General features: G+C 43.3%; 1 protein-coding gene across 2 annotated transcripts in view; it reads left to right on the forward strand.

The window, feature by feature from the left end:
• Window positions 1–22,539, forward strand: part of xrcc5 (X-ray repair complementing defective repair in Chinese hamster cells 5) — a 344,097-nt gene that overhangs the window by 179,094 nt on the left and 142,464 nt on the right. For both annotated transcript variants that reach the window (XM_060827769.1, XM_060827770.1), the window contains 2 exons: window positions 3,055–3,167; window positions 5,484–5,546. In XM_060827769.1, coding sequence (XP_060683752.1) covers window positions 3,055–3,167; window positions 5,484–5,546 — 176 coding nt within the window. The remainder of the gene's footprint in view (window positions 1–3,054; window positions 3,168–5,483; window positions 5,547–22,539) is intronic.

Genomic DNA, 22,539 nt, shown 5'->3' on the forward strand with positions numbered 1-22,539 from the left:
CCTATCCAGATGTTCATAAATCCTATCCCTTACAATTCTGTCAAAGACTTTGCCCACAACAGAAGTGAGACACACCAACCTATAGTTACTAGGGTTATCCCTACTCCCCTTCTTGAACAAGGGAACCACATTTGCTATCCTCCAGTCTTCTGGCACTATTCCTATAGACAACGAGGACATAAAAATCAAGGGCAATGGCTCTGCAATCTCCTCCCTTGCTTCCCAGAGAATCCTAAGATAAATGCCATCAGGCCCAGGGGACTTATCTATTTTCACCCTTTCCAGAATTTCCAACACCTCTTCCCTACATACTTCAAAGCCATCCATTCTAATTAATTGTGACTCAATATTCACAGCAGCAACAATGTCCTGTTCCTGAGTGAATACTGACGAAAAATATTCATTCAGTGTTTCCCCAATCTCTTCAGCCTCCACGCACAACTTCCCACTGCTATCCTTGACTGGACCTATACCTACCCTAGTCATTCTTTTATTCCTGACATACCTATAGAAAGTCTTTGGGCTTTCCCTCATCCTACCAACCAAGGACTTTTCATGTCCCCTCCTTGCTGCTCTTAGCTCTCTCTTTAGATCCTTCCTGGCTACCTTATAACTCTCAATCGCCCCAATTGAACGTTCACGCCTCATCTTTACATAGGCCGCCCTCTTCCCTTTAACAAGGGATTCCAATTCCTTATTAAACCACGGCTCCCTCACACAACCCTTTCCTCCCTGCCTGACAGGTAAATACTCATCAAGGACACTCAATAGTTGCTCCTTGAACAAGCTCCACATATTGATTGCCCTTGAAGCCTATATTTCCAAGCCACGCATCCTAAGTCAGGCCTCACCGCATCATAATTTCCCTGCCCCCAGCTATGACTCTTGCCCTGCAGTGCACACTTATCCCTCTCCATCACTAGAGTAAAAGTTACTGAATTGTGGTCACTGTGCCCAAAGTGCTCACCTACCTCCAATTCTAACACCTACCCTGATTCGTTGAGTCATACTGGACTCAAAACATTAACTCCGTTTCTGTCTCACATAGGATGTTAGATCTGCTGAGTTTCTACAGCATTTTCTGTATTTGTTTCAGAATTCCAACATCTGCAATATTTTTTATTTTATCTCAAGTTTGGACAGGCGGATATTTTTTAAAAAAGAGCTGAGTTCACATACAAATGTTACTCTACAGAAGGGGAAACAAAAGCTGGGTTCTTGGGTTGTTGTGGCACAGTGGTTGTGTTCATACCTCTGGGTCACAAAGCCTAGGTTCAAGTCCCAAATGCTCCAGCGGTGTTATAGTATGTCAAACTGAGCTGATTAAACATCAGTAATAGTTCATGCAATAATTGAAAGAATAGATTTTTTTTAAAAAGAAAATAATAGGGCTGGGATCTTACAATGTCCTGCTGGGCAATATTTTTTATTGAATTAATTGGAAAAATTGTTAAATTGCTGGTGGGTTTATTTTGTATAAATAAAAGATCCAGGTTCATTCCCAGTGGGTCTTCACTTCTGGACAGTGAAAGGATAAAGAAGAGAAATGTGGAAGCTGATGTTTGTGTTAAATTACAGATCTGAAAAATGTGTTGCTGGAAAAGCGCAGCAGGTCAGGCAGCATCCAAGGAGCAGGGGAATCGACGTTTTGGGCATAAGAAACATTGATTCTCCTGCTCCTTGGATGCTTCCTGACCTGCTGCGCTTTTCCAGCAACACATTTTTCAGCTCTGATCTCCAGCATCTGCAGTCCTCACTTTCTCCTAGTTGATTTTAAACTACAGATGTACAGTATAACCTTTGTAAACCTCTGAAAGTCTTTTTCTGCCTAATTCATCTTATCGAAGACACTAATAAATCTCAAAAGTACATAGACAAGGTGGAATTGATGCCAAGTGGCAGATGAAACTTATATAGATTTGGTGACTTGCTAAAACTATTTCTACCTTTTTGGTAGAAGAATAGGGTGAAATGATATACAATAAACATTGTGCAGGAACAGAGAGATTGAGGATTATATATGTACATAAATCATTGGAGAAAGCTGTTAATAAAAGTTACTGTGTCCCCTGGGCTTTATGAATAGAGGCATCCAGTGCAGAAGTGAGAAAGTTATGACAAAGTACAGGGGAACCTTGATTATCCGAACGAGATGGGCAGTCACTATTTCGTTCGGATAATCAAGTATTTGGTTAATCAATTAAATGCCTTTCCCCAGGGGCTCGGAGTTTTTAATGTCTGCTCCCCGTTCAGGAGACTGCAGCAGCACGCAGCGCGTGAGACTCTGTCCCCTGGCACCACCCCCAACACCGTCAAACACTGACCGCCACCCGCCCCCAACCCCGTCCAACACTGCCATCCAACATCGCCCCCCCCCCCACTCCCCAAACCCATTCACCACCATCTCCCTGCCTGCCCCTCCCCCCCCTCAACCGTCCAACACCCCCCCCCCCCCCCGCCCTCCAACTCCATCCAACAACCCCCCCACCCCCTCTCCGGGGCAGCCAGGCAGTACACCAACAACAAGACTGCATCTGTTCCTGCTGCTGCCTTTGTGGGGTAAGTCTCCAATCAGATAGGGAAAGTGTGGGAAGAGAGAGAGGGAGAGAGTTAGTTATTTGTAGACAGTGCTTATTTAATCGAGGTTCCTCTGGACTGGTTTAATCTCAGTTGGAGTATTGCATCCAGTTTGGGTACTGTAGTTTCGGTAAAATGTGAAGGGAATAGAGAGGATGCAGAAAAGATTCATATGAGCTATTTCGGTGGTGAAGAATATCAGTTATACGGATAAATTGGAGAATCTGGAGCTGAGCAGTTCAAAATTATTGGGTGCCTGAAAAAAGAAGCAAGACTACAGGAAAATGGTGGAGGAATGGGTGTAGGTAAGCACCACGCAATGACAGATGTCATGGACCAAATGGCTGTTTCTGTTGTAACTTATCTATGATTTTGTCTTCTATGATTTTGGCTTTGAGTAATTTTTGTTTGAAACATCAATTGTTAAGTGCTTTGGAATGTTTTGTTTACTAAAAGCACTCTGATTTTATTCTTCAGGTTTTCGCTATGGTAGTGATATTATCCCATTTTCACAAGTAGATCAGGAACAGATGAAGTACAAAACAGATGGGAAATGCTTCAGTGTTCTTGGATTTACCAAATCTGCACAGGTAAATGTTGATAAAAAAAGAATGTTCTCTGTTCCTCAGAATGTTAAAATTCTGCATGACACATTTGATTTGAAAAATCTAATTAACGCTGCTGAGACTTTCAACAATGTAGCTCACTGAAACCTTAGTCATGGAATCCTACAGCATACAAACAGGCCCATGGCCCGCCAGTTGTATGCAAACCAACAAACTGTACTCATCCCATTTACCTCCGTTTGGTCCATAATCTACTATGCCCTGGCATTTTAAGATGTTTCTTAAATGTTGCAAGAGTACCTGCCTCGTCCTCCACTGTGTCAGGCAGCACTTTCCAAATTTCTACCAACCTCTCGGTGAAAACATTTTTCTTCAGATCTCTTCTAAGCCCTCTCCTTCAACTTCTGCCCTCTGGTCCTAGACACGTCTGTCATGGGTTAAAGATTCTCATGATCTACCTCATCAATGCCTCTCACAACTTTGTTTACCTCAATTAGATTCCCCTAACTGGAAGCAAAATGTTAACTCTGCTTTCTCTCCACAGATGCAGCCAGATTTGTTGAGTTTCTCCAGCAATTTTGCTTTTGTTTCAGACTTCCAGCATTGGCACTTCTTTGGTTTAGTTTATTCTAATCATGATCATCATCAAAGTGATGGAAGAGGCTATTGACAGTTCTCTTGGCAGAAACATGAGACTCTATGATTCTGTGAGACAGGACCAGCAACTCAAGAAAGTCGATAATAGCCCAAACACTGGGATAAATTCAGAATCCAGCAAACGAAAACTAAAAAGATATTAAGGACGGAGCAAGTAAACTATGAGGGGAAACCAGTACGGAACATAAAAACTAACAGAAACTTCTTTAAATATGTGAAAAGGAAGAAAGAATAATCTCCTTAGAAAATGAATCTGGGGGTACAGTTGTGGGGAACAAGAAATACCAGCGGGCATAAACAGATATTTTGTATCTGTCTTTATAGTGAAAGATATTTCAAACCTTCCATTAATACTGGGGTACTGGGATGGAATGAAGTAGTATCAATATCACTAAAGAAATAGTACTAGACAAACTAATGGGGCTAAAGGCAGACACCTTCCCTAGGCCTGATGGCTTGCATGCTAGAATCCTAAAACAGGTAGCATTGTGCAATCATTGGCAAGTATTGCCACTTTTGATCTCATGATAGAGAGTAGGTCATTGATGAAGGTTGGGTTGAGTCAAGAAACTCCCTCAGAAACTCTTGCTGAGATGTCCTGGAGCTGAAATGACTGACCTCCAATTGTCACAAACTATCTTTCTGTGTGCCAGATAAGACTCTAACCAATGAAGATTTTACCTCCTGATACCCATTGATTCCAGTTTTGCTCAGGCTCCTCAATGCCACAATCAGTCGAATGCAACCTTGATTTCAAGGGCAATCATCTCATTTCACCTCTGGAATTCAGCTTTTTTGTCCATGTTTGAACCCAGGCTTTAGTGAAGTCAGGAGCTGAGTAGCCCTGGCAGAACCCAAACTGGGTATCACTGAGAAAGTTATTATCAAGCAAGTGCTGCTTGATAGCATTGCTGATGACACCTTCTACCACTTTACCGATGATCAAAAATAGACTAATCGGGCGTATTTATCCTACTTTTTGTGCACAGAACATACTTCCTACTCTTGTTACTTTTTTCAGCCAGCCCCTTTTGCAGCCTCCTCCATTCCACTTGCAACCTTCCATCGCGCTCCCTCCTTTTGCAGCTTCTTCTTCTCCTCCTTTTCTTCTGATCTTGTGGCCTTGCCCTCCCCCACTCCATACAGCCTTTTCTTTGTCCCTGTTACTCATTTCAGACACTGTTCTCCACCACCACACCAGCCTGACAGATGTTCCCAACTTCAGGCTTCAATTCCTGGTGGCAGATGACCATATCACACCTACCCTTGGTGGAGGTTCTCACCTCTGCTGCTAAAATTGCTGCTGATAGGTCATTGTGAACCAGTCTGTGATCAGAGTAGTAGTTCCTCATGAATTCTGCCCATTCTAATCATGGGGTTGACTTTTCTCTGATTTTTTTTTGACCCTCGTGGTTTAATTTTCCAGTGGTTTTAGAGACTACTGGGGTGAGTTTGTTTACTCCACCTGTGTACTTTGAATACTGGTCAAGGCATTTGGATTATTTATCAGTCCTGAAGAGGATTTTGGCCATCAACGTTAATATCTATGTCTGTGGCTTGGTGCCATACTTTTATAATGCTGTTATGAAGCACCTTGGGACGTGTAAACCCTAACCCTTAAAGGTGCTTTATAAATTTAAGTATATAAATTCAAGTTGATATTACTTTTTCTGTGAGTTACAGGTTCTGCATCATTATTTTGTCGGACGGCAGGTGCTGCAGGTGTTTGCTGCAAAGGATGATGAGGTGAGGCTTGTTTGTCAATTTTATTTTAACTAACAGTTAAATATAAATATGTTTTCCAGATGCCATCCTTCCTGTAACCTTCAGTGTATCCATTTTGCTGTGTCTGATACTCCATGGTGCTGTGACATGGCAGTGAGCCCCTGTTAACTAAACCAAACATCCTGGAGGGCTCACCTCATCTCGTAATCTGTTAAAATATGAGTGACAGAGAATTTCCAAATTCCACTATTTAAAGAAAATTGCATCATTTTATTTTTAACCCTAAAAGTGAACATTAAACAACAACTATTCACAAATCTAAGCCCCACATTTCTCTTAACTGCTTATTATCTGCCTCCAACTTGATAATAGATTAGAGTGGTGCTAGAAAAGCACAGCAGTTCAGGCTGCATCCGAGGAGCAGGAAAATCGACATTTTGGGCAAAAGCCCTTCATCAGGAATAGAGGCAGAGTGCCTGCAGGGTGGCACTCCCTGGGTGCTGAATTCCCTGGGTTGCCTTCTTTCTTTTTACTGCGAGTATGTTTCATATGAAAAGGTACCTTTGATAGAGAGTGTTTGCTAATTTCTTGGGTCTCTCTCGATGGCAGTTGCTCTCTCTGCAATTTTCAAAATGTCTGCATTTTTATATCCAACATCAGGTCACCTCTTTGGTTTGATGTTGGCAAAACTATAAATTCAAGCTTGATCGGGTTTTAGTTTCCAGGGGCATAATTTAAACTGATTGCTTAAATTTTAATTGTTGTCAAAACAGCAACCAAAACGCAGGTATCCATTTCACAGCCACATGTTACTTTTTTTCAATTTTCCATCTAGTCACTGCCATCTAGTCATTTACACAGGTGCTTATAATTTCTCAGTTCAGAACAACATTCACTCTCTCTTAAAGATACAGTACATGTCTTCAGCTTCATAACAATGGAAAATTTAGACCATTAGACATAGGAGTGGAAGTAAGGCCTTTCGGCCCATCGTGTACACTTCGCCATTCAATCGTGGCTGATGGGCATTTCAACTCCACTTACCCGCATTCTCCCCGTAGCCCTTAATTCCTTGTGACATCGAGAATTTATCAATCTCTGCCTTGAAGACATTTAGCGTCCCGGCTTCCACTGCACTCTGCGACAATGAATTCCACAGGCCCACCACTCTCTGGCTGAAGAAATGTCTCCGCATTTCTGTTCTGAATTGACCCCCTCTAATTCTAGGGCTGTGTCCACGGGTCTTAGTCTCCTCGCCTAACGGAAACAATTTCCTAGCGTCCACCCTTTCCAAGCCATGTATTATCTTGTAAGTTTCTATTAGATCTCCCCTTAATCTTCTAAACTCCAATGAATAAAATCCCAGGATCCTCAGCCGTTCCTTGTATGTTAGACCTACCATTCCAGGGATCATCCGTGTTAATCTCCGCTGGACACGTTCCAGTGCCAGTATATCCTTCCTGAGGTGTGGGGACCAAAACTGGATACAGTACTCCAAATGGGGCCTAACTAGAGCTTTATAAAGTCTCAGTAGCACAACGGTGCTTTTATATTCCAACCCTCTTGAGATAAATGACAACATTGCATTTGCTTTCTTAATCACGGATTCAACCTGCATGTTAACCTTTAGAAAATTCTCGACTAGCACTCCCAGATCCCTTTGTACTTTGGCTTTATGAATTTTCTCACCGTTTAGAAAGTAGTCCATGCTTGTATTCTTTTTTCCAAAGTGCAAGACCTTGCATTTGCTCACATTGAATTCCATCAGCCATTTCCTGGACCACTCTCCCAAACTGTCTAGATCCTTATGCAGCCTCCCCACTTCCTCAGTACTATCTGCCTGTCCACCTAACTTTGTATCATCTGCAAACTTCGCTAGAATGACCCCAGTCCCTTCATCCAGTTCATTAATATATAATGTGAACAGCTGCGGCCCCAGCACTGAACCCTGCGGGACACCACTTGTCACCGGCTGTCATTCTGAAAAAGAACCTTTTATCCAAACTCTCTGCCTTCTGTCAGACAGCCAATCCTCAATCCATACCAGTAGCTCACCTCAAACACTATGGGCCCTCACCTTGCTCAGCAGCCTCCCGTGTGGCACCTTATCAAAGGCCTTTTGGAAGTCTAGATAGACCACATCCACTGGGATTCCCTGGTCTAACCTACTTGTCAACTCTTCAAAGAATTCCAACAGGTTTGTCAGGCACGACCTTCCCTTACTAAATCCATGTTGACTTGTCCTAATCCGACTCTGCTCTTCCAAGAATTTAGAAACCTCATCCTTAATGATGGATTCTAGAATTTTACCAACAACCGAGGTTAGGATGATTGGCCTATAATTTTCCATCTTTTGTCTTGATCCTTTCTTGAACAAGGGGGTTACAACAGCAATCTTCCAATCATCCGGGACTTTCCCTGACTCCAGTGACTTTTGAAAGATCTCACCCAATGCCTCCGCTATTTCCTCAGCTACCTCCCTCGGAATTCTAGGATGTATCCCATCGGGGCCAGGAGATTTATCAATTTTAAGACCTTTTAGCTTTTCTCGCACTATTTATTGCTCATGTAAGGAAAAGGTTAAAATGTTGACATTCATTGCAGCTGGATCCCATAGGATATTACAAAATTGCTGAGGCTTGTTTGAAGGGTAGCTGTTTTGAGGCTGAATGAACTCGAAAATCTGTCAGCAATGTCCTAGCAACTGAAACAGGAAGCATTGGCATGTGGCTTGATGGCTGTGGTCAATAATTGTATACAATAGAGACATTTGGGCCAAGAATGATAGCAATATGTTGGCTAAAGAGGGGTTGAATCTTAGCAAGACATTTGATAATTTTCGCAAGGCATGTGATAAGGTTTTAGGAGAAAGTGAGGACTGCAGATGCTGGAGATCAGAGCTGAAAAATGTGTTGCTGGAAGAATGCAGCAGTCAGGCAGCATCCAAAGAGCAGGAGAATCGACGTTTCATGCATGAGCCCTTCTTCAGGAAAGGTTTTCCATGGTAGGCTTATTCAGAAAGTAAGGAGGCATGGGATACAGGGAAATTTGGCTATCTGGATACAGAATTGGATGGCCCATAGAAGATAGAGGGTGATTGTAGATGGAAAGTATTCAGCCTGGAGTTCGGTGACCAGTGGTGGTATTCCGCAGTGATTTGTTCTGGAACCTCTATGATTTTCATAAATTACTTAGATGAGGAAGTGGAGTGGTGGTTTAGTAAGTTTGCTGATGACACAAAGGTTGTTGGGATAGTGGATAGTGTGGAAGGCTGTTATGAGTTGCAATGGGACATTGACTAGATAAAAATTGGGCTGATAAGTGGCATTTGAATCCAACCTGGAAAAGTGTGAAGTGATTCATTTTGGAAGGTCGAATTTAAATACAAAATGCAGGGTTAAAGGCAGGATTCTTGTCAGTGTGGAATAACAGAGGGATCTTGGGGTCCAGGTCGATAGATCCCTCAAAGTTGACAGGGTTGTCAAGAAATCGTATGGTGTGTTGGCTTTCATTAGCAAGGAGATTGATTTTAAGAGCTGTGAGGTTAAGCTGCAGCTCTGTAGAGCCCTGGTTAGACCACATTTGGAATATTGTGTTCATTCAGGTCGCCTCATTATAGGAAGTATGTGGAAGCCTTAGAGAGGATGCTGAGGAGATTTACCAGGATGCTGCCTGCACGGAAGGGCATGTCTTATGAAGAAAATTTGAGGGAGCTGAGGCTTTTCTCATTGGAGTGAAGAAAGATGAGAGGTGACTTGATAGAGGTGTACAAATGACGAGAGACAGAGATAGAGTGAATAGTCAGAAACTTTTTCCCAGGGCAGAAATGGCTGTCACAAGGGGGCATAACTTTAGGATGATTTAAGGAATGTTTAGGGGAGATGTCAGAGGTCAGTTCTTTACACAGAGTGTGGTGCGTAGGTAGAAATTCACTGCCAGTAGTGGTCGTCAATTCAGATACATTAGGGACATTTAAGCAACTCTTGGATAGGCACGTGGATGATAGTAAATTGAAGGGTATGTAGGTTAGTTTGATCTTAGAGTAGGATTAGAAGTTGGCACATATTGAGGACCAAAGAGTCTGTCATGTGCTGTACTGTTCTATGTTCTGTGAATTATGTGTGGATGACTGTGACATCAGAATGATGGTAATAATGTTAGGGAAGATGTGGCAAAGAGTTACCATGGATAACCTTTGCCATGTTCATTACTGATGCCTCTCTCTATGAAGTTTCAGTTTTTTATACTGACTGCACCCCAGAAATAAGACAATCAAATAGAGGAGCAGAATTTGGCCATTTGGCCCATTGTGTCTACTCCACTTTTCAGTTATGGCTGATATGTTTTTAACCTCATTCTCCTACCTTCTCCCCTTTACACTTGATCCCCTTACACTTGATCCCCTTACCGATCATAACCAGTCTATATCTGTCTTAAATCACTCTATGACTTGGCCTCCACAGCTCTCTGCGGCAATGAATTTCACAGGTTAACCACACTGTAATTGAAGAAATTCCTCTTCGTTTCAATTCTAAAGAGTCATCCCTTCACTTGTTCACATCCATCTCCTATTCAAGATCTTATTTTTTAAACAACTTGTTCGGACATGTTATTACTGACTTCAAGAGCAGGTGGGACTTGATCCTGGGTTTCTTGGTTCAGAGGTAGGGATATTATCAGCTCAACACAAGAGACTTCATTTAGTAGCTCATATACTTCAACCAATTCACCACTAATTCTCCTAAGCTCCAGTACAAACAAGTCCAGCCTGTCCAGTGTATCTTCTGAAAAAACCCATTCATTCCCCAGGTACTGTTCCACCTCTAATCTTTTTCTTCCTTAAATAAGGAGACCTGCAGATAGGTCCGTAGACAGGTCTGTAAACTGTAGACAGTATTCAACAAGTGGTCTCATGAATACTCTATATAAATGAAGCCCAGCCTCTTTATTTTTAAGTTAAATTCCTCTCAAAATAAAGGATAGCGTTCAATTAGCATTCCTAATTACCAGCTGTATCTATACCCTAGCTTTTTGTGATTCTTGCAGAAGAAAACTAGATCCCTCTGCATCTTGAAATTCTAGTCATTCTCTGTTTGAGTAATACTCTGATTCTTTCATTCATCTTGCTTAAGAGACACAGTGGCTCAGTGGTTAGCAGTGCTGCCTCACAGCACCAGGGTCCCGGGTTTGATTCTTTGTGTATTCTCCCCGGGTCTGTGTGGATTTCTTCTGGTTTCCTCCCACAGTCCAAAGATCTGTAGATTAGGTGAATTGGCCATGCTAAATTGCCCACACTGTTCAGGGATGTGAAGGTTAGGTGCATTAGTTAGGGGAAATATAGAGAAATAGGGTAGGAGGATGGGTCTGGGTTACTCTTCGGAGGGTCGGTGTGGACTTGTTGGGCCAAATTGGCTGTTTCCACACTGTAGGGATTCTATGATTCACTCTGAGGCTGTGCACTCAGATCATAGTTTCTACTATTAAAAGAAACATCTCCATATCCACTCTATCTAGGCCTGTCAGTTTTTAGTAAGTTTCAATCCTTCTCCCCATTCATCCTTCTAAGTTCCATCAAGTAGAGACCTAAAGTCCCCAACCATTTCTCATATGAAAAGCCCTTCATTTCTGGGATTGTTCTAGTAAACCTTCTTTGGACTTCCTCCAAGGCCAGCATGTCATTACTTAGATACCAGGCCCAAAACTGCTCACAATATTCCAAATGCAGTCTGACCCACAGACTTCATTTTTTTTGTTTATACGTTCATGGGATACGAGCATCACTGAGCCTGCAAGGTGACCTTGAGAAGGTAGTCATGAGGCTCCTTGATAAAATAGAAAAAGCTATTCATGATAGAAATAGCAGTCACAAAGTAAAAGATTGGCTCTTCCTGATCAACCAGTGTGAGTGTATAAAGAGGTTCTGTTTAGCTAACATGCGCGAGTTTGTTTTGAAAAAGTCAATGAGGATAATACCATTGTTGGTATCTACGTGGACTTTGAGTAAGCATTCAAAACAGTGCCATATGACAGATTTGTGAGAAAAGTCATAGCCAATGGAATGAAAGGGACAGTAGCAATATCCATACAAAAATGGCTGAGTGTTAGGAAACTGCAGTGATCAATGAATGTCTTTCTGGCTGGAAAAAAGCTTAAGTGAAGTTCCCTGGGGTTAGAATTCATACCCTTGCTTTTCCACATAGACTAATGATCTAGATACTGATGTGCAGTGGACAATGTCAAAGTTTGCAGATGACACAAAACTTGGAAGGGAAATTTAACAAGAGGTGACTAGAGGACATAGATAAAATGAGGGGGTAGAATTTAAAAAAGACCTGAGAGGCAACTATTTCATGCAGTGGGTGCTAAGTGTACTGAATGAGTTGACAGAGAAAGTGGTGGAGGCGGCTATATTTCAAACAAGTAAAAGACATCTGGTTGGGTATATGCATAGGAAGGGTTCAGAGGGATATGGGCTAAATGCTGGCAAACGGGACTAGGTCGGATTGGGATGGCTAGACAACATGGATGAGTTGGACTGAAGGGTCTGTTTCTCTGCTGTATGAATCTGAGGTGTTGATACAGCTGTAATGTCATTAGACTAGTAATCCAAAATCCCAGGTTAACACCTGAGTCAATGGATTTGAATTCCACCGTGGGAATTCTTGAATAAAAATCTAGTCTGGGGTAGGGGTTTAGCGATGGAACTACCGTCAATTGTTGTAAAAGTTCTTCTGGTTCATTAATGTCCTGCAGCGAAGATAGTATGCATACCTCACCTCTTCACTAACTCCAGACCCATGGTAATAAGGTTGAGTCTTGAGTGTACTCTGGGGACCTAGGAATGGGCAGTAAATACTGACATAGCCAGTGGCAGCCACATCCCCTGAATCGATCTGATGAAGACATGGTAAAATGCGAAGAAGACAGTATAGAACTTCAAAAGAACATAGATTGGCTGGAGAGGTTCTCCTTTTTCTATTTGCTAAAGACTGCTCATGTCCTCTCTTTGCTCTTCTTAACTCTCTCTTTAAATCCTGCCTAGCTGATCTGTAACTCTCCATCGCTTCATCTGAACCATCTTGCCTTATCAACACATAAGCCTCCTTCTTCTGCTTAACAAGAGATGTAATTCCTGTAGTAAACCATGGTTCCCTTACCTTATCACTTCCTTCCTGCCTGACAGGGACATAACTATCAAGGACACGCAATAACGATTCCTTAAACCAGCTCCACATTTCCATTGTCAGCATCCTATGCATTTTGCTACCACATTCTATGCATCCTAATTCTTGCCTAATTGCATTGTAATTGCCCTTGCCCCATTGATAACTCTTGACCTGTGCCATGTACCTATCCCTTTCCATCGCTAAACTAAATGTAATTGAATGATGGCCACTCTCTCTAAAGTGCTCACCTACAACTAAATCAAATACCTGGCCTGGTTCATTACCAAGCACCAGATCCAGTGTGGCTTCCCCTCTTGTCGGCCCTTCAACATACTGTGTCAGAAAACCCTCCTGTACACATTGGACAAAAACTGATCCATCCAATGTGCTAGAGTTATAGCATTTCCAGTCAATGTTGGGGAAGTTAAAGTCCCCCATAATGACCGCCCTGTTCCTTTCACTTCTACCCAGAATAATTTTGCCGATTCTCTCTTCCACCTCCCTGGAACTCTGCGGAGGCCTATAAAAAACTCCAAGCAGTATGACCTCTCTTCTCCTGTTTCTAATCTTAGCCCATACTACCTCAGTAGACGAGTCCTCGTCAAAAGTTCTTTCAGCCAGTGTTATACTATCCTTGACTAACAAGGCCACGCCTCCCCCTCTTTTACTGCCTTGCCTGTTCTTAATGAAAGATCTAAATTCTGGAATCTGCCACATCCATTCCTCATCCTGCTCTATCCATGTTTCCGAAATTGCCACAACATCGAAGTCTCAGCTACCTGTCCATGCTGCAAGCTCACCTACCTTATTTTGGATACTTCTGATGTTGAAGTAGAGTTTAACTGTGTTTCAAGAGGGTTTGCTTATTGGGACTGTTGTATATATTTAGAACAGCATAATTAAGTCTAGTTTGGATAGACTGAGTTCTGTAGGGTTCTTTATTCTGTTCTTTGTGTTTCATTGTGTAATTTTGTGAATAAATGTTTGTCCGATTTAGTAGTCAACCTTGCTAACTTACTCTGGGTAATTTTCACTGTACACTTACTGAAACAAATTGCAAAGTTATGGTTTGTGCTGCCTGCTTAAGCATGTTTTGAGTGTTGGCTTAGTTCATAACACAGAACTCTGGGGAATTTTGAGTTGAGAGTGTAGTGCTGGAAAAGTACAGAAGGTCAGGCAGCATCCGAAGAGCAGGAGAATTGACATTTCGGGCATAAGCCCTTCATCAGGAATGAGGGCTTATGCCTGAAATGTCGATTCCCCCCTTCTCCTTGGTTGCTGCCTGACCTGCTGTACTTTTCCAGCACCACACTATCGAATCTGATCTCCAGCATCTGCAGTCCTCACTTTCTCCTCTGGCGTGTTTTGTCAATGGGAGAGACCTAGGGGGCGCAGAAACATATTTCCTTGAAAATAGTGTCACAGACAGGGTGGTGAAGAAGGTGTTTGGCATGCTTGCCTTTATCAGCCACAGGATTGAGTACAGGAGTTGGGATGTCAGATTACTGCAGAACAAGGAATTGATAAGGCCACAATTGAAGTACTGCATATGAGTCTGGTCACCTTGCTATATAAAGGATGCTATTAAACTGGAAAGAGTGCAAAAACATTTACAAGGATGTGTCGCAAGATTGGAGGCTTTGAGTTATTAGGAAAGGCTGGATAGGCTGGGACTTTTTTCCCTTGAGGCTGAGGGGTGACATTGTAGAATTTTATAAAATCATGAAGGACATAGATAAGATGAATAACCAAAGTTTTCTCCCCAGGATAGGGCAGTCCAAAATTAGAGGGCATAATTTTAAGGTAAGAGTGGAAAGATTTAAAAGGGACCCAATGGGCAACTTTTTCACGCAGCAGGTGGTAAGTATATGGAATGAAGTGCCAGAGGAAGTTACAGAAGCGAGTACAGCTACAACATTTAAAAGACATTTGACAGGTGCCTGGGTCAGAAAGGTTTAGAGAGTTATAAGCCAAATGTAAGCAAATGGGACTAGTTCAGTTTAGGAAGCCTGATGAATGTGGACGAGTTGGGCTAAAGGGCCTGTTTCCATTCTGTATAACTCTGACTGTTTGATCCTATGACTAGTCCAGTTTCTGGTCAATGATTATGGTCCAACTCCCCCAAAATGATATTGCTCTTGGGGGAATTCACTGATGATGATACTATTGAATGCCAAGGTACAGAGGTTAGAATCCCTTATTGAAGATGGAAATCACAGAACACCAAATTATAGTCCAACAGGTTGTGTGATTTCCATTGACCACAAACACTTAAGGAAGAAGCAGTGCTCCGAAAGCTTGTGTTTCCAAATAAACCTGTTGGACTATAACATGGTGTTGTGTGATTTTTAACTTTGTCCATCCCGGTCCAACACTGACACCTCCAAGTTATTGGAAATGGTCACTGCTGGGCACTTTTAAAGTGCAAGTGTCACTTGTTAGCCCAAGCCTGGATAATGTACACCATTCTCTGTGTTACACTATAGGACAGATGAAAATGCATTAGAGTGCAGGTAAGTAAGTAAGCCCTTCCATCACTGTACTGATGACTGGAGCAGTGATTAAATGTGTTCTGCTTTTTATGTACAGGACATGCAAGGGCAATTTTCCATATTATCGGGTAGATGCTAGTGTTGTAGCTGTATTGGAACAGCTGAGCTAGAACTGCTGCACTTTATGGAGCACAAGGCATCTTTATCATTGCCAGGCTGTTGTCAGGGTCTATAGTCTTTACTGAATGCAGTAGCTTCAGTTTTCTCTTGATATCATGTGGAATGAATCGACTTGGCTGAGCGCTGTCTTCAGTGATGCTGGGGACCTTCAGAGGAGGCTGTGATAGATTAGCCACTTAGCAGTTTTATCTGAATTGTCATAGAGGTGTACAGCATGGAAACAGACCCTTCGGTCCAACCCTTCCATGGCGACCAAATATCCCAACCCAATCTAGTCCCATCTGCCAGCACCCAGCCCATATCCCTCCATTCATATATCCATCCAAATGTCTCTTAATTGTTGCAATTGTACCAGCCTCCACCACTTTCTCTGACAGCTCATTTCATACATGTACCACCCTCTGTGTGAAAAAGTTGCCCCTTAGGTCTCTTTTATACCTTTCCCCTCTCACCCTAAACCTATGCCCTCTGGACTCCCCGACCCCAGGGAAAAGACTTTGCCTATTTACTCTGTCCATGCCCCTCATAATTTTGTAAACCTATATAAGGTCACCTCTCAACCTCCGACGCTCCAGGGATAACAGCCCCAGCCTGTTCAGCATCTCCCTGTAGCTCAGATCCTCCAACCCTGGCAACATTCTTGTAAATCTTTTCTGAACCCTTTCAAGTTTCACAACATCTTTTCGATAGGAAGGAGACCAGAATTGCACGCAACATTCCAACAGTGGCCTAATCAATGTCCTGTATAGCCGCAACATGACCTCCCAACTTCTGTACTCAATACTTTGACCAATAAAGGAAATCCTACCAAATGCTGCCTTCACTATCCTATCTACCTGCGACTCCATTTTCAAGGAGCTATGAACCTGCACTCCGAGGTCTTTGTTCAGCAACACTCCCTAGGACCTTACCATTAAGTGTATAAGTCCTGCTAAGATTTGCTTTCCCAAAATGCAGCACCTTGCATTTATCTCAATTAAACTCCATCTGCCACTTTTTAGATTAGATTAGATTAGACTTACAGTGTGGAAACAGGCCCTTCGGCCCAACAAGTCCACACCGACCCGCCGAAGCGCAACCCACCCATACCCGTACATTTACCCCTTACCTAACACTACGGGCAATTTAGCTTGGCCAATTCACCTGACCCGCACATCTTTGGACTGTGGGAGGAAACCGGAGCACCCGGAGGAAACCCACGCAGACACGGGGAGAACGTGCAAACTCCACACAGTCAGTCGCCTGAGTCGGGAATTGAACCCGGGTCTACAGGCGCTGTGAGGCAGCAGTGCTAACCACTGTGCCACCGTGCCGCCCACGGTGCCGCCCACGCCTTCTCAGCCCATTGGCCCATCTGGCCTCTGATTTTGGTGTCATCTGCAAACTTACTAACTATACCTCTTATGCTCGCATCCAAATCATTTATGTAAATGACAAAAAGTAGAGGACCAAGCACTGATCCTTGTGGCACTCCACTGGTCACACGCCTCCAGTCTGAAAAACAACCCTCCACCACCACCCTCTGTCTTCTACCTTTGAGCCAGTTCTGTACCAAATGGCTAGTTCTCCCTGTATTCCATGCAATGTAGCCTTGCTAATCAGTCACCTATGGGGATCCTTGTTGAACGCCTTACTGAAGTCCATATAGATCACATCTACTGTTCTGCCCTCATCAATTCCTCTTTGTTCCTTCTTCAAAAAACTCATTCAAGTTTGTGAGACATGATTTTCCACACACAAAGCCATGTTGACTATCCCTAATCAGTCCTTGTCTTTCCAAATACATGAGCTGAAAATGTGTTGCTGGAAAAGCGCAGCAGGTCAGGCAGCATCCATGGAGCAGGGGAATCGACGTTTCGGGCATGAGCCCTTCTTCAGGAACCTTCAGGAATTCCTGAAGAAGAGCTCATGCCCGAAACGTCGATTCCCCTGCTCCTTGGATGCTGCCTGACCTACTGCGCTTTTCCAGCAACACATTTTCAGCTCTGAACTCCAGCATCTGCAGTCCTCACTTTCTCCTTTCCAAATACATGTACATCCTGTCCCTCCAACAACTTGCCCACCACCGAGATCAGGCTCACGGGTCTATAGTTCCCAGGCTTGTCCTTACCGCCCTTCTTTTTGTTTGTAAATATATTTATTAGTAATTCTTTATAACTTTATAAACATATAAAATTATTGAAAAAAAATCACAAATATCAGTATAATAAAAAGAAAAAACCACAAATTATAATACAACTACTATCTACTAACTACTGACCTACTCTATAATACAAAGCAAACCCTAATACTGTGCAAAGCAACACCAAAAAAAAAGAAGCAAAAGAAAACAAAAAAATACATAAAGTACAGAACAGCTATGCTCGGCGCAAGACTCCCAAACAAAAGAACAGGAGCATTGTATACATACTCGTATTAACTCGGGAGACCCCCTCCAGGGCTCAGGGTTTGACAAATCTAACCATCCTGGTTAAACAAATGCCCTAGTTAAGATAACTGACAAATCTATATCCAAATAACTCGCGTAGGGCTGCCATGTCTTATAAAAGTTGTCTGTTGTGTGGTGCACCATGTTTGTGAAAAAGTCCAAGGGAATGTGCTCCATAATTAATTTCTGCCATCCCAGCAAGCCCGGCGGGTTCTCAGACATCATCAGAATATTCTTCTGTGCATAGTATGCAATAATATTGAATAGTTTCTTCCCATGCCCATCTAAAGATGGTAAATTCTGTAGACCTAAGAGGAGAGATATCGGGTCTCCTTTGTCTTCTGTCCTCAATACCCTCCTGATCTCTCCTGCCATAGCGCTCCAATAAAGAAGGAGCCTGTGGCATGTCCAGAAGCAATGGATGGGGCACACTGAAGATGCCCCTTTTTTTAAACTTCGCCAGACGGTCTGGTGCCAGATGAGCCCTGCGCAGAATTTTTAACTGTATGGCGCATGTCCTGTTACAGATTAGGATCTTTCGAATATTCTCCCATATGTTGTCCCATGTTTCAGAAGAGATCTCCACTCCCAGCTCTTGCTTCCAGACCTCACATAACCGATTAATATCCTGCCAGGCCCTGCCACACAGCAGGCGATAGAGGGCACTAACTGAAAGGTGCTTTTGGTACGTAGCAACAACCTCTCTGTATCGGGCTTATAGGGCTTAGTGGGAAGCGTAGTCTCCTTCTTGATGAAATCCCTAACCTGAAAAAAAGAAAAAGGTCTCTGCTGGGCAACCTGTATTTGCAGCTCAGTAGCTCAAAAGACATCATAACCTCCCCCTCAAACAAGTCTCCCAAACTAGAAACTTCTCTCACTGCCCATAGTTTGAACCCTGAGTTCATCATCCGTGGTCGGAACCCTGGCATGCCAACTATAGGTGTAAGTGGAGAAGTCTTGGATAAACAACCCTCACTGATGCATCGCCCTCCATGCCTTGATTGTATTAATGACAACAGGGTTCCAGCAGTGGTTCATAACTGTCCTCATCTTATCCAGGTTAATAAGAGGGCAATTTGCTTGGGAGGCCTCAATGTCCAGCCATATTGAATTTAGATTGTTATCTACCCAATTGCAAACAGCAGGAAACTCAATTGATACCTTCTGATGTCTGGGATATCAACTCTTCCCCCCTCCTTGAGGCAACTGCAATTTTGTACGTTTGATGAGGGCCTGTCCATGATGCCAGACAAAGGAACCAACCACCCCATAAGCTTCCACAGCGTTGACCTGGGAAACATTATAGGGAGCATACACATGGGATAAAGCAAATGAGGAAGTACATTCATCTTAATGAGAGATACTCGGCCCAGCCATGAAATTGGAAGAGCCTCCCATCTCTGGAAATCTTGCCTAATACTGTCGAGCATATGAGCAAAGTTAGTCCAAAATTACAGTCAAACTTGGGGGTAATAAAAATGCCTAGGTACCGGAACCATTTAAAAGGGAACTTAGGGCCACCTTCATCTTCTGGCACATCCTTAAGTTTCCCCAAAGGCATAGCCTCCGATTTTGCAAAGTTAATCTTATATCCTGAAATAGCCCCAAATGAATTGATACATTGTGTCAAATGGGGTACGGAGGTGATCGGATTCGATAAAAACAGAAGGACATCATCCATGTACAGTGTAATCTTGTGTGCCCTCGATCCCACTTCCGGAGCGGTTATGTGGACGTTCTGAAGAATGGCCTGTGCCAGCGGCTCTATCACCAACATAAACAACAACGGTGGGAGGGGGGCCGCCTAGCCAAGCTGCCTCCTGTAGTTCCTGAACTGTCAAGGGGGCATTAAGGAGCGAGGCCTGTTCCAAGGTTACCCCTGGGAGGTCCAGGTTCTTAAAAAAGGTCTTCATTTTAGCCCCCCTGTCTTCGCAACCTTCAGACCGATATAATTCAGAGTAAAAGCTCCAAAAAGCCTCATTAATCTTTTTAGCATCGTATGTAAGGACCCCAGCGCTGTCTCTGATTGCAGTAACGGATTGGGGAGCACACTTTTTCCTAGTCAGGTATGCTAAATACTTCCCTGGCCTATCCCCATATTCGAACATCCTCTGTCTAGCAAAAGCAAGTTCTTTCTTTGTGTTTTGTGTCACTATTGAATTCAACGCAACCCAAAGGGCCGTGATCCGCAGTAGCTTAGTCACCGAATGCCGCGCAAAATGTGCTGTCTCCACGGCTTTTAACTGCATCTCAAGTAGATGCTGTTGTTCCACCTTCTGTCGTTTCCGGTTAGCCGAATAGGAAATAGCTAAACCCCTAGCAAAGGCCTTAGCTGTCTCCCATAGCATAGACAGACTACCAGCCGTGCCTGAGTTGATAGCTGCAAATGTGTTGCTGGTCAAAGCACAGCAGGTTAGGCAGCATCTCAGGAATAGAGAATTCGACGTTTCGAGCATAAGCCCTTCATATCGTGCCTGAGTTGATAGTCAAGAATTCCTGAAACTCCTTCAAAAAGTATTCCACAAATTTGGAATCCTTAAGGAGAAAGGGGTCCAAATGCCAGTGCCGCAAACCTAGCCCTTCACTCCAAATATATTGCTGTGTAATCTGAGATAGCTTTATTCCCAATTTTACAACTCATAATCGAATCCAGAAGGGCTGAGGGAGCCAGAAAGAGGTCAATCCTTGTGTGACATTTACTTGGGTTTGAAAAAAAGGTGAAGTCTCTGCCGGTAGGGTGAAGACATCTCCAAATATCCACCAGCCCCAACTCCTTGCATAAGTCAACCACCTGCTTGGCCTACGAAGAAATAGTTGGGGGCCCACAAAGCATCCTGTCCACTGTCGGATCCTAACGACAATTAAAATACCCCCCCTCTGTAATAATGTGCCGTGTTCCAAAAGCACTCAACTTAGAGACAGCACTAATCAAAAATTTGAGGGAATGTGGCGGAGGACAGTAGATATTTAAAATGCCATATTCCTCCCCATGTATCAGGGCTTTAAGTATCACAAACCATCCCTGCTCATCTTTCACCTGCTCTAACAATGTGAATGGAAGATTTTTCTGGATAAGTACCACCACTCCCCTACTTTTAATAGTAAAGGATGAAAAGAATACCCAGTCATAACCCCCCTGTTGTAATTTCAGGTGTTCCCTATCATCAAGATGGGTTTCCTGCAACAAAGTGATATCAACCCTTCCCTCATAAGGCTAGAAAGCACCTTTTTCCTTTAAATAGGCAAATTACTTCCCTTAATGTTCCAGGTGCACCATTTAATAAGACACTTAGCCATATCCCCTTTCAGACACCCTTGAAACCCCTCGGAGGGAGAACCCTGCTTACAAAGCGCCGAGCATAAGTAAATAAAGACTTGTAGAACTGAAAAACTATGTATACAAAAACTACTCTATCATGACTATAAACAACTGTTACTACCAAAAAACTACAAAGAAAATCAACTAGAAAACCTTGAATGGAAGACTCTTCCCCCTGCCCATAGGGGGCACTCACCCTAACCATCCCCTCCTTCACAGCTCCTTCAAACCTGGATTGTGCCCCAGCCTTAGGCCAGAAAAAAAACAAGGAGATGATCCTTAAATCAAAAGACAAAGTCAGGATGGGCCCTCCACGTATCCCTGGCTTCATGACACCTCTACTTGTGACTAAAAGAGAAGCAGAACAAACAAAAAAAATGGAAGAGAGACAACAAAGAACATCCACAAAATTTCCCATCAGAAAATCCAGTTATTAAAAAAAAAGGAACAACTTAATTCCAAAGTCTTTCCCCCCTATCCAAAAAGGAAATTATTTGGGAGAAAGAAAGGAATTTAAAAAAGGAAGGGAAAACATGGGGGAAAATAGAAAAGCGAACAAACATTAACCATATTCTTCAGGTCAATAAGTGTCCACAAAGTTTTTAGCCTTGTCCGCCGAGTCAAATGTATAAACTGAGTCCTCGTGGCTGAAATGAAGTACTGCGGGGTTTCTCTTGGAGTACTAGATGCCCAGGTTCCTCAGGTTGTTTTTAACTTCATTGAACGACTTCCTCTTTTGGATTACAGCTGCTGAAAAATCCTGGAAAAACATGACTTTTGACCCCTTGTACAGCAGCGCCTGCAGATCTTTTCCCAGAGATCTAGAAGCTTCTATGATTTTTTGCTTGTCCTTATTTGAGTGGAAGTGCACGAGGACTGGGCGGTGATGCTGCACCGGCCCTGACCTGTGCACTGTAACCCGATACGCCCTTTCAATCTGAAGCCTGCTGGACTCGATGTGAAAGCCCAAAAACTTCGGCAGCCAGTTTTCAAAGAAACTGACTGGCTGCTCACCTTCAGGGAGCCCGACAATTCTGAGATTTATCCTCCGACCTCAATTTTTGAGGTTGTCAATATGGTTTTGCAAGGCCCGCACCTCTCGCTCCAGCACCTGGATCCAACTGGATGAGGACTTAGTTCGAGCCTCCATCTCCTCCAGCCTCTCCCCGAGGCCCTGGATCTCCTGCTCGTGCTTCTGCAACATGTTTGCAATAGGTTGGACCTGGGCACGAATCTCCCCACAGATTTCCTCAATCCCAACTGCAACTTTCAAGATAAGTCTCTCCATCGCCACAGCCAATTCCTGTGAGTCTGCCAGGTCCCCGGAGGGTTTAAGAGAGGCTGCTGCAGTCTCTGGTGTGGTAGGTGCTGCAGGGAAGTGTCCTCCCTACTGCTGTTTGCTTGCTCCATTTCCCTTTGGCATCTTTCC

The sequence above is a fragment of the Hemiscyllium ocellatum genome, chromosome 7, assembly GCF_020745735.1.
Source record: "Hemiscyllium ocellatum isolate sHemOce1 chromosome 7, sHemOce1.pat.X.cur, whole genome shotgun sequence".
Classification (NCBI taxonomy): domain Eukaryota; kingdom Metazoa; phylum Chordata; class Chondrichthyes; order Orectolobiformes; family Hemiscylliidae; genus Hemiscyllium; species Hemiscyllium ocellatum.